The sequence below is a fragment of the Kryptolebias marmoratus genome, linkage group LG6 (assembly GCF_001649575.2).
Source record: "Kryptolebias marmoratus isolate JLee-2015 linkage group LG6, ASM164957v2, whole genome shotgun sequence".
NCBI lineage: Eukaryota > Metazoa > Chordata > Actinopteri > Cyprinodontiformes > Rivulidae > Kryptolebias > Kryptolebias marmoratus.
The window spans coordinates 29,516,622-29,526,582 of record NC_051435.1 but is presented as its reverse complement, the minus strand read 5'-3'; the positions used below and the strand labels follow the sequence as shown (position 1 = coordinate 29,526,582).

Here is a 9,961-nt window from a genome sequence, read left to right as displayed (position 1 = left end):
GATATGATGAATTTGAGATTTTCATTTGTTGTCATTTGTAATCATCAAAATTAAACGAAATAAACATTTGAAATATATGAGTTTGTATGTAATGTATGAATATAATATACAAGTTTCACTTTTTAAATGGAATTACTGAAATCAATCTACTTTCTCATGATATTCTAATTTTAAGACCAGCACCTGTACATTTCAGATCAGGTGTAGGCCCCTCTGGTCCTGCAGGGCCACTTGTTTCTCTGCTCCAACACACCTGATTCAGAGGTTAAATCACCTCTTCATGTCCTGCAGAAGCCTGTTAATCACCCACTGATGCAAACCAGGTGTGCTCATCATGCATCAGGTGCATCGGCATGCGTTTGTGGCACATTTAACCATTTGGAGCACGTTCCACAATTTGCTGCATGTTTGCACCTGTCAGCCACTGTATAATTATCCATATTACATGTTTAAGTATTGAAGCCCTCAAAAATTTATGTATAGGATATATTTATGCTTCCCATAGTTTTCTAAGCTTTGAACAGGGCTTTTCAAATCAAATCTAATTTATTTATATAGCACATTTAAAATAACTGCCATTGGCCAAAGTACTGCACACAAAAGCAACAAATTTCAACAGTAATTCAAAAGAATTAACAAGAAAACAATTAACAATACGACAAGACAACATAAATCAAAACAGAACCCTGCTGCATGAGAAGCCAGTGAGTACAAATGTGTTTTAGGAAGAGCCTGTCTGGTCTGGAGGGGGCGCTGCTTCCACTCCAGGCTTTTATCTGACACATTATTGAAGGGCAAAGGCTCCAAGCTAAAGGAAAACAATAATAAAAAAAAACTGTTGAAGACAACTGCCAGTATTAGCAGTAATAACTAATAAGTTATTATATTAACCAAATATTAACCAAAAATCACCAGTTTCTCAGAAAATTGTGAAAATATTCACTGATGACTCAACGTGGGGTGTTTACATGCACAATTCTTTTCATGACCCTCAGGTTACAATTTTTAAAATAAAAAATGTTAATCATATTTGGTATATAGCACTAAACAAAATGAAAAAATGACTGATTCAACCAAAAGTCAAAAGTTATGACCAAGATAGCCTAAAAAAACATCCATTCCAATTTGCATCGTGATAAGAAAAAGTCATGCTAATGTCCCAACAAAAAATGAAATAACTCTTTAAAATGCCAGAGGTTTCCGTATAAGAAACGTTTGTAAAGAGTATGTCCAGTGAGTGTTAGCTCGAGGTTTTACTGTGAGGTTGGGGTCCCAGGAGTAGATAAAGCTATGTACAAATGTAGGCCCCCTCCCTTATTTCCTGTCCCCAGGGTAACAGCACAATTCATGTTACAGTAACAAACTTCAAAAATTAGCTGGGATGATTCAAAAATCCCAAAACAAAGCACCATCATCTTAGGGCACACACGGGCCTTATGTAACACTTTTCAGTGTCTGGTCCCTCTTCAGTTACTGAGAATGGGCTCATAAAAGGCTGCGTCCGCCATTGATTGGTTCAGTCCACTCATTTAGCTCAGGACACTTTGTGGTTTTCCAATATCTTAAGATGATCCTGGACTGACTATAATGACTGAAAGGACTCCTTTTCAGATGTCCAGCATTTGATTATTGGGAGGCAGATCTCACAGTTCTGGAGTCAGACCAGGAAGAAAAACCTCCCAGACTTTAATCCAAAAAGGTGCGACCAAAAGCAGTACAAATATGTCTCCACCTCTTTTAACATTTCCAACACAATTTGTGTGTCATTAATTTCCTTCTGTGCAGTCTGATAGGAGTATGATCATATCTATGCAACACCTCATACTGTATAAATGTGTTTCTGGCCTCCTTCACATATTTACCACTCTCTGATAGGACATCTAACCATGTGGGTACTCTATTCTTCCCTCTGCCACAAAAGTTTGATGTTTGATGTACCACCGGCAGATTGAGGAAGTGGCTGATATCAACAAACCCTACCAGCAGCTAGAAAGGGCTGGACTGAAGGACAGACAGAGGCACTAATCATGGCAGCACAAGAGCAACAGAGGCCAGAGTCTATCATACCAGGCAGGACCCAAGATGGAGGCTGTGTAAAGATGCCCCTGAGACAGTCCAGCACATAGTAGCAGGATGTAAGATGCAGGCAGACAAAGCATACATGGAACTCCATAACCAAGTGGCTGGAATAGTGTACAGGAACATCTGTACTGATTATGGGCTGGAAGTCCCACAGTCACAGTGGGAGACTCCACCAAGGGTGGTGGAGAACAGCAGGGCTAAGATACTGTGGGACTTCCAGATCCAGACTGACAAACAGCTGATGGTTAACCAACCGGACAGTGTGGTGACAGATAAGTCTGAGAAACTGAATACAAGAACAGCTGAGTTGTGAATGAAGGTTATTTTAATGGCTCCAATATGCAACAGATCAGTGTGGAGACTGTTTAACTTTGATGCAGGTTCCTGAACATTGAAAATATAAATGATCTATAAATACATTTTCCTGAAGTTTGTTAACAGTCTACACTTTATCTTCCATGTAAATTTTCTTTAATGTCAGTTGAAAAACTGAAACGGTTTAAAAATTGTTTTAAATGTGCATTATTGCTTGTCTGTCTTTAGCGTTTATATTAAAATAATGGTTTCTGCAGAAATCAGTCAATCAAATTTAATGCTTTTTAATGCCAATTTAAAGCCATGTTTTAACATTTTTAATGCCTTCGGCGGCGAATACATAAATTGCAGATGTTTTCTTAAATGCTATTTTTGATGCAATTAATTGTGAATGCATGAGCTAGTATACATTTTTCTTTTGTTTTGTTTTACAGAAAAGGACAACATTATGTGTGTTAGAGAGAGATGGGACCAAAAAGGTGTATAAAACCACCTCTCTCTGACCTCAAGGTGAGAGGTCAGATTTTTTAAACAGTTGTTTCATTTAGTTTATTTGGTTTACACTATTTCAGGGAAATGTTGCAGATGCATCAAAGTAGAAAGGCTCTCTCAGTCTCACTGTATATTGTTCTACTCTCCTTGGATCTGTGATGAAAGCACGCACAGCAGCATTTATGGCACTTAAATAATGCATGTATGTAGTCCTCCTGTTCTCACCCGGTGCAGATCTCCCTGGATGCCGTTATCTAGAACCTTAGCAGCCAGCTGGGCCTCTGTGAGCTGTGGCCGGAGAAACGGAGGCTGCACACTGACACTCTGCACACACTTCTTCCTGCTCAGATACCTGCACACACAACACAAACTCTAGATTCCTGCTAAAAGGCAGAGTAAGAGAACACTGAAAGATTATTTTTCATCAATAAAGCACATTTCAAAAATTCAATTTTTCTGTTTCACTCTTTAGACATTTTAAATCTTTACCCTTCAGCACTGGTTGGTTCAATTCAAATCTTTTACTTTGGTCATTAGCAGATGATAAACCACACTTAAAAAAACCTTTTTTCATTACCCAAATAAAACCTCCAAGCCCTTATTCAGAGGTAAACGTGAAAAAAAGCAGTCACCTGGGTGCCTGCGAGCTGCAAAGAACATGAGAGACATTCTTCCAGCAGCCATTGGTGAAAGGATTGACCCCTCCTCTGAACTTTCCTGTAACCTGAAGTAAGAAGAGAAATAACAGAGTTACACAGCAGACTTACCTAAAAGATGAGGAGGGAAGAAATAAGCATAAAACTATTTTAAACTCTCAGCTTTATATAAAGTCAAATAGTTCCAATAAATATGCATGAACTGGACCCACCTGGAGCTTCAATCTTCCTGATAATTAAATGTTCTCCAGCAGACTTTCTAGAACTAATTTTCAGAATTTGTTAATTGTATTTGTACCTGTTCATTGGTTGTTCTGCCTCTGGCCACAAGCACAATGTGGAAGCCAGTGAGTCCAGCAACAGGGACGAAGAACAGGCCTGCAACACACATCACAGCCAGCCTGGAAGCACGCAAAGTCAAGGAATGTCTCCCAACATTAGATTTAACAAAACAAATGTCCAGCGGATGACCCTGCAGCCACCCTGTGACCCCTCTGTACCCCTCAAATAGTTACACACTCACATGAAGTGGCTTCATTTCTAATTTTAACTTCTTTCCAAGCTCTTTTCTATCTGGTCAGATTATAAACCTATTCTTAAACATTTATAACACCAATTTGGAAAAAAGTTGGAATGCCTTGGGACTCAAATAACAGAATGCAGAAAGAAGACATTTTTTCATAATAGAACAGAATAAATTGTATCACTTTTAGAGAAAAAATAGGTCATTTTGAATTGGAGGGCAGCAACACATCTCAGAAGTCTTGGGACATGAGCAACCAAAGGCTGTAAAAGTAGATGGTATAAATAAGAAACAGCTGCAGGAGCATTTTGCAACTCAATATGTTAATTAGAGAGACTGAATCTCTCAGAAGTAAAGACGGTCAGAGGGTCACCAGTCTGTGAAAAAATGGCTCTAAAAATAATAAAACATTTTCAAAGTTGGAAAGTCTTTGAATATTCTATCACAATGTCCTCATGGATTGTAAGAATCTGTAGAAATCTCTGCTTAAAAGACAAGGCTGAAAGTCAGTATTAGGAACAGGTCTAATTCTGTTCTGGACATCAACACATGGGCTCAAAAACACTTAACTTTCTGATTAAATCAAGTCAATAATGATAATTAATGACAGCATCCAGGAGGTCAAAGCTCATTTAAAATAGACTGAGGCAAATGAAAACCTGTTCTGTGGTCAGACAATTTCAAATTTAAAGGATTTTTGGAAACCACAGATGCCACACCCTCCATACTAAAGAGGAGAAGGACCATCAGTTTAAAGGTCTGCCCCTCTGATGTATGGGAATGCTTGAGTGCCTCTGTAACAGGTCCCCTTTAAATTCAAACTGCAAAGTGTGGAGTTCCAAGATTTAAACTGTGTGAGATGCTTTGTTATGCAAGCTAGAGTCACATGCAGATTAAACAAATTTCCCCCTTGGGGGATAATGAAGTAACTGAACTGAACTGAATCTTACTCCCCTCCCATTGGAGAGGCATTAGGGTGTTTGTTTGCCTGGCTCACAAAAGACATGCCTTCATCAGATGGTTTGAGAGGGGGCTGAAGGAGCCATTTACATTAAACAAGAAAACAACAACTTTAGACAGAAGGAGGTTCCAGATTTCAGCTTTATAAAGGCTCTTTCACAAAACCCTTTAAGTGAGGACTTAGAAGCCTTCAGCCTACCTCGGTGGGATTTCTGAGTGGACCAAGGCACCAGTGGGGTGGAAGCCAACTCATCCCCTTTGTTCTGCGACGCAGGGTAGTAACAGACCCGAAACGGTCAACTTTATGGCTCAAATAATGTAATGAAGGGAGGAGATATGGTCTGTGCAACCACCTGGTCACATGATTTAACAACAAGCAGGTTTATCATCAAGGAAAGATCAATGATGACAGCAAATAAATAAATAAATAAATAACAAGTTAACCAAAACTGAGTTTACTTGTCATGTTTGTAAAAAGACATGAGGGAGACGTCTGTCACACAGGTAATGTGTTGTACTCCACATCAACGCAGCTGAGTTCTGTTCCACGTCTCTTTTGGTTACACGATGCTCACTTCATTTCTTAAAGCTCATGTGTAAGACGAACATCCGGGATTTATGATCGGCCAGAGGTAGAATAAAGACGGGCTGATATATATATATATATATATATATATATATATATATATATATATATATATATATATATATATATATATATATATATAAAGGCATTTCATGGAACTGTTTTGTGGAAGAGCCTTAAAATATACAATAGATCACTAAGCCTGATACACAATCATTTTCACTCTAATTCACACCTTCATGGATGTGACTGAAACATTTCTTGTTAGGCAGGCAAACACAGAACCTAATGACTCTCCAGTGGTAGGGTAGTAAGAATAATCTGCATGTGAATCAGTTTGAAATTGAGAAAGCTCCCTGGATGGAAAGCAAAATGGTTTCATCTGCAGAATAGAAGTCCAATTGTTTTTAATTTCTGAAATACAGTGCAGAGAACAGAGTACAATAAAATACCATCTTTCACTTATTGTTTCACTTTGGACGTTTAACAAAACATTTTCTTTTTTTTGTAGATTTTGTTATTTTTTATTTTTTAAACGTTCCCAACAACAGTTTAAACACACATCTACATACACTTTCTGTAAAAATCTACTCAACCCTGTAATGAAGGTAGAAAGTCTTTAAAAATGAGTCTCAAAAACATCTGAACCAATTATACCTTCATTTAACCTAAAAACATTGGATCATGAAACAGGGAGGGAAAAACTGGAAAATTTTAAAGGATACGTGATGATGGCATGCAGGCGGTCAATGTTCTGCCGGTGGTAGAGGATAAAAAGCAGACCAAAGCCAAATACAGCCATGATATGAGCCGTCAAAGACAGTAGGAAGAGGAAGAAGTAGCGGTAGTTTCTCCTGCCGATGCAGTTGTTCACCCATGGACAATGATGGTCAAACTCCTAAAATGTCGAAGTTGAGACAATGTTGTAAGAGGTGGGGTCAGAAAAACATTTGTCAGAGACACTGTTTTTATGCCTTTGTTATTACTAGAACAACTACAATCATATTGAGGTTTCACTGTTTAAGAGTCTCATCTCATTTAGTAGAGTGCAGTGAACTCGAACATTAAAGGCATTAAAAACTGTGAGACTTACCGTTTAAAAGTTACAGGACAAAATGCAAAAAGCCCAATTAAAAAAAAAAACAACTCATTTGTTGTTTTTTAGTACTTTTTTAGTAAATTTTCTCAATTTGAAGTTATTTCAGTGATGTTTGTGGGGTTTTACTAACAGACAGCATCTTTCTGCCAGCAACATGTTTCATGAAGCACTGAACAGATTTTAATGAAACTTTCAGAAAGTAATGATTGAATGTACATCTACAACTGATTAACATGTGGAATCGACCCAATTCAAAATGGCTGCCACAGCTAATTGACACATTTTCTATTTTTTCTTACCCTTGTTTCTTGTTTGCTTCACAAAAGTATCTTGCATCTTCAAAGTTTTAATTGTGAAAATTAAAATACTATTTTAAATTCATATTTTAAACAAAAAAAAACAAAGAATGCCAACAGCATGAATACTTCTGAAACCCATTGTAGGTGATTTGTTAAACCTGTGATATATGATAGTTTAGGCTAGGTTTTTGATTTGTTTTGTTAGTCATACTTTTAACTTTTCTTTTGATTTCTAAAAAGAAAAAAAAAGGAAAACGCAAAAATAGTAAAAGATAACATGCAAAAGTTTCATGAAACAAATTCAGCATGAAAAAAGTAAAACAAAAGAAAACAAACATTTTCTAAAAACATTTTATAGTAATGCTACACTTTATAGTGTTGGTTATTTTTTTATTCTTTAATTGTATTTGTTATCTTTTTTATGTAAATTGGACTGAGTCTGTAATAAAAATCTATCTACTTTCTGATTAGAGCGGTCTCAAAGGAAGAAAAACATGGTTTACTTGTAAATTTCTGCCCACATGATTAATCAGACTTCAAACAGACTCTGCTTACTGTGAACAACCAAAACTTACATCTCTTTTGACCTAATAGTCTTCACCTACACTCATGTGGAAACAGGTGTCCACAGATACAAAGGCTCTGAGTCTGAGCAGACATTAGTGGATGGTAGCTGGGACCCACAGCCTTATCTGTCCAAGCACATACAAACAGCTACATCTGAAATGGGTTTACTTCTAAACAGTGGTTATGGATGCTGCCACATGCAGGGAGAAGATAGAAACACCTGTCCTAAAATGTCCCAGCAGGCGAGCATGTAGTAACGCAAATATATGCATCATTTATCCTTCTTCTAGCAAAAACCCATTCTCCTGAAACATTCAAGCATCAATGTGTTAATATCTGCAGGGACAGCTGGTATCAGTGAACCAGTAGGGCTAAGCCCTCCCTGGTGTTTACAATATAAATGTTAAAATACCTAATAAACACAAATTAACAATATTGTATCACATTTTGTGAAATTTACAACAAAACTGGTGCCTAACAGTTCAGAGAAAATCCCAAAGTCTTTCCAAAGGGTTAACTTTTCACAGCCCAGTTCAGCCCCTTGTCTTGCCTGGTACAGAATGATTGACAGGCGTCTTGCCCCCCCCAGCTGGTAGAAATTGGTTAGCTGGGTTAAAGCCTCCATACCATTTACAATAAAGAGAAGGAAATTACTGTTAATTACTGTAAGTAATGTTTGAACAAATTGTTTCACATTTTTGTGAAGTCTGAAACAGCATCAGCACCAAATAATATCAATAAAACCACAGAATCCTTCTAAATGAGCTTATTTATTACAGCCTAAATAGCAGCATAAAAGTTATTTGAGGATGAGTGATAGACAGATGTTAGGCCACAACTCTTTAAAGTGCTGTTCAGCCCAAAAGCCAGTGGTTTTATCCAATGAGCACATACATAATGTGAGGTGCTCTCTCTGTGTTTGTGGACTGAATACAGAGACGTGTAGCAATGGTAGCATGACCATGAATATGGTGGATTATTTACTTTCTCATCCATTTTTGCTCATGTCTTTGAAGAACATACAGAATGTGAAGAGGCAGATGACACAGACCAAACAATAGTCAAATGCACGGACGGAAAATCGTAGCTTTTGCTTGATTGGGTTTCAGTGAAAGGACAGCCTAACACCCAGTGTTCTGCACAGAAAAACTGAAAGGTGAACTGATGGTGATGTACACCATGTTGGTGTTCATGGAATCTCTTGATGTACAGAAATGACCAGATGATACATTGTATGTAACTAAGCTAACATGAGTGTGTGCACACCTCCACACAGTTGTCACAAACAGAGCAGTGGGAGCATCGTGGCGGCCTGTAGAAACGGCAGGTTGAACACCACTTCATTCTGACCTGGATCCCCCTGATTTCCACTGTTTTGTAGAGGGGAGCACGGAAATCATCCTCCTTGTCCTCATCCTCCTCAGCTAATGGAAAAAATATGCAGTATTACACAGCCATACAATCTTCACTTAATGGAGATTGTAGTAAAAGGCCAATTGAATTGCCCAATGACATTTAGGCTGCATTCACACCTGATAGTCCGGTAGACTGGGTTCGATTGGGGACCAAAATGTCAACATTTGTTCCATTTTCAGCTGGTGCAGTTCACATTCACACTGCACTGAGTCAATCAAACCAAACCCTTTGAGCAACCTGTTCCCCCCCCCCTCGCCTGTGGTGGCGCTCCACCAAGAACTACTGGAGGAAACAACATGAAAACCTCTGAAGAAGACACTGAGCGCAACTTCCTTCGCACGTTTGTTTTGGTTGGCCCTGTTCTATAGTCTGCTTCCTGCTTTTGGAGCACTCTCCGGTTCCCTTGCATTCACATATTCATTCAAACCACGCCAGAGTTCACTTCAACTGAACCGAGACCTAGGCTTTTAGACAAACCAGAGTTCGCTTTTTGGTCCGCATCAGAGTTCAATTGCACATTCACACTTCCGCAAACGAACCAGACTTTTTAGGCAAACAAACTGGAGTTTGATTAAAGCGGACTAAACAGGGCTGGTGTGAATGCACCCTTAAAAAATAGCTTTTTTTCTTTTCTTAATTCAGAAAATAATTTTGCAGTTTACTCACCTCTTGGGAAGATGCCGGGGTCCATGAAGGTGGCCATACAGAAGTTAGCCAACACAAACAAGAAGATGACTCCATTGTAGATGGGAATAGCAACTGAGAATCGCTCTGACAGCCATGGACACCTGAAACAGGAACACCGTGTCTAGTTGTTACCACAGTCACATTACCAACAAAAATGGTAGAACAGTTTAGCTCAAGTTAATTTGACACCCCTAGCTAAAAGGCAAAAAGTGGGAGATAATTTTTTTACCTTTGTGCATGGACATTTGTCTGTAGTGTTAGCAAAATATCTTGCAAACC

General features: G+C 38.3%; 1 protein-coding gene across 5 annotated transcripts in view; it reads right to left on the bottom strand.

Moving 5' to 3' along the window:
- Positions 1 to 9,961, bottom strand: part of LOC108246922 (palmitoyltransferase ZDHHC5) — a 37,179-nt gene that overhangs the window by 14,305 nt on the left and 12,913 nt on the right. For all 5 annotated transcript variants that reach the window (XM_017434696.3, XM_037976052.1, XM_017434695.3 and 2 more), the window contains 6 exons: positions 9,662 to 9,783; positions 8,846 to 9,003; positions 6,340 to 6,512; positions 3,844 to 3,946; positions 3,522 to 3,613; positions 3,115 to 3,241 (listed from right to left, as the gene is read on the bottom strand). In XM_017434696.3, the coding sequence (XP_017290185.1) occupies positions 3,115 to 3,241; positions 3,522 to 3,613; positions 3,844 to 3,946; positions 6,340 to 6,512; positions 8,846 to 9,003; positions 9,662 to 9,783 (775 nt within the window). The remainder of the gene's footprint in view (positions 1 to 3,114; positions 3,242 to 3,521; positions 3,614 to 3,843; positions 3,947 to 6,339; positions 6,513 to 8,845; positions 9,004 to 9,661; positions 9,784 to 9,961) is intronic.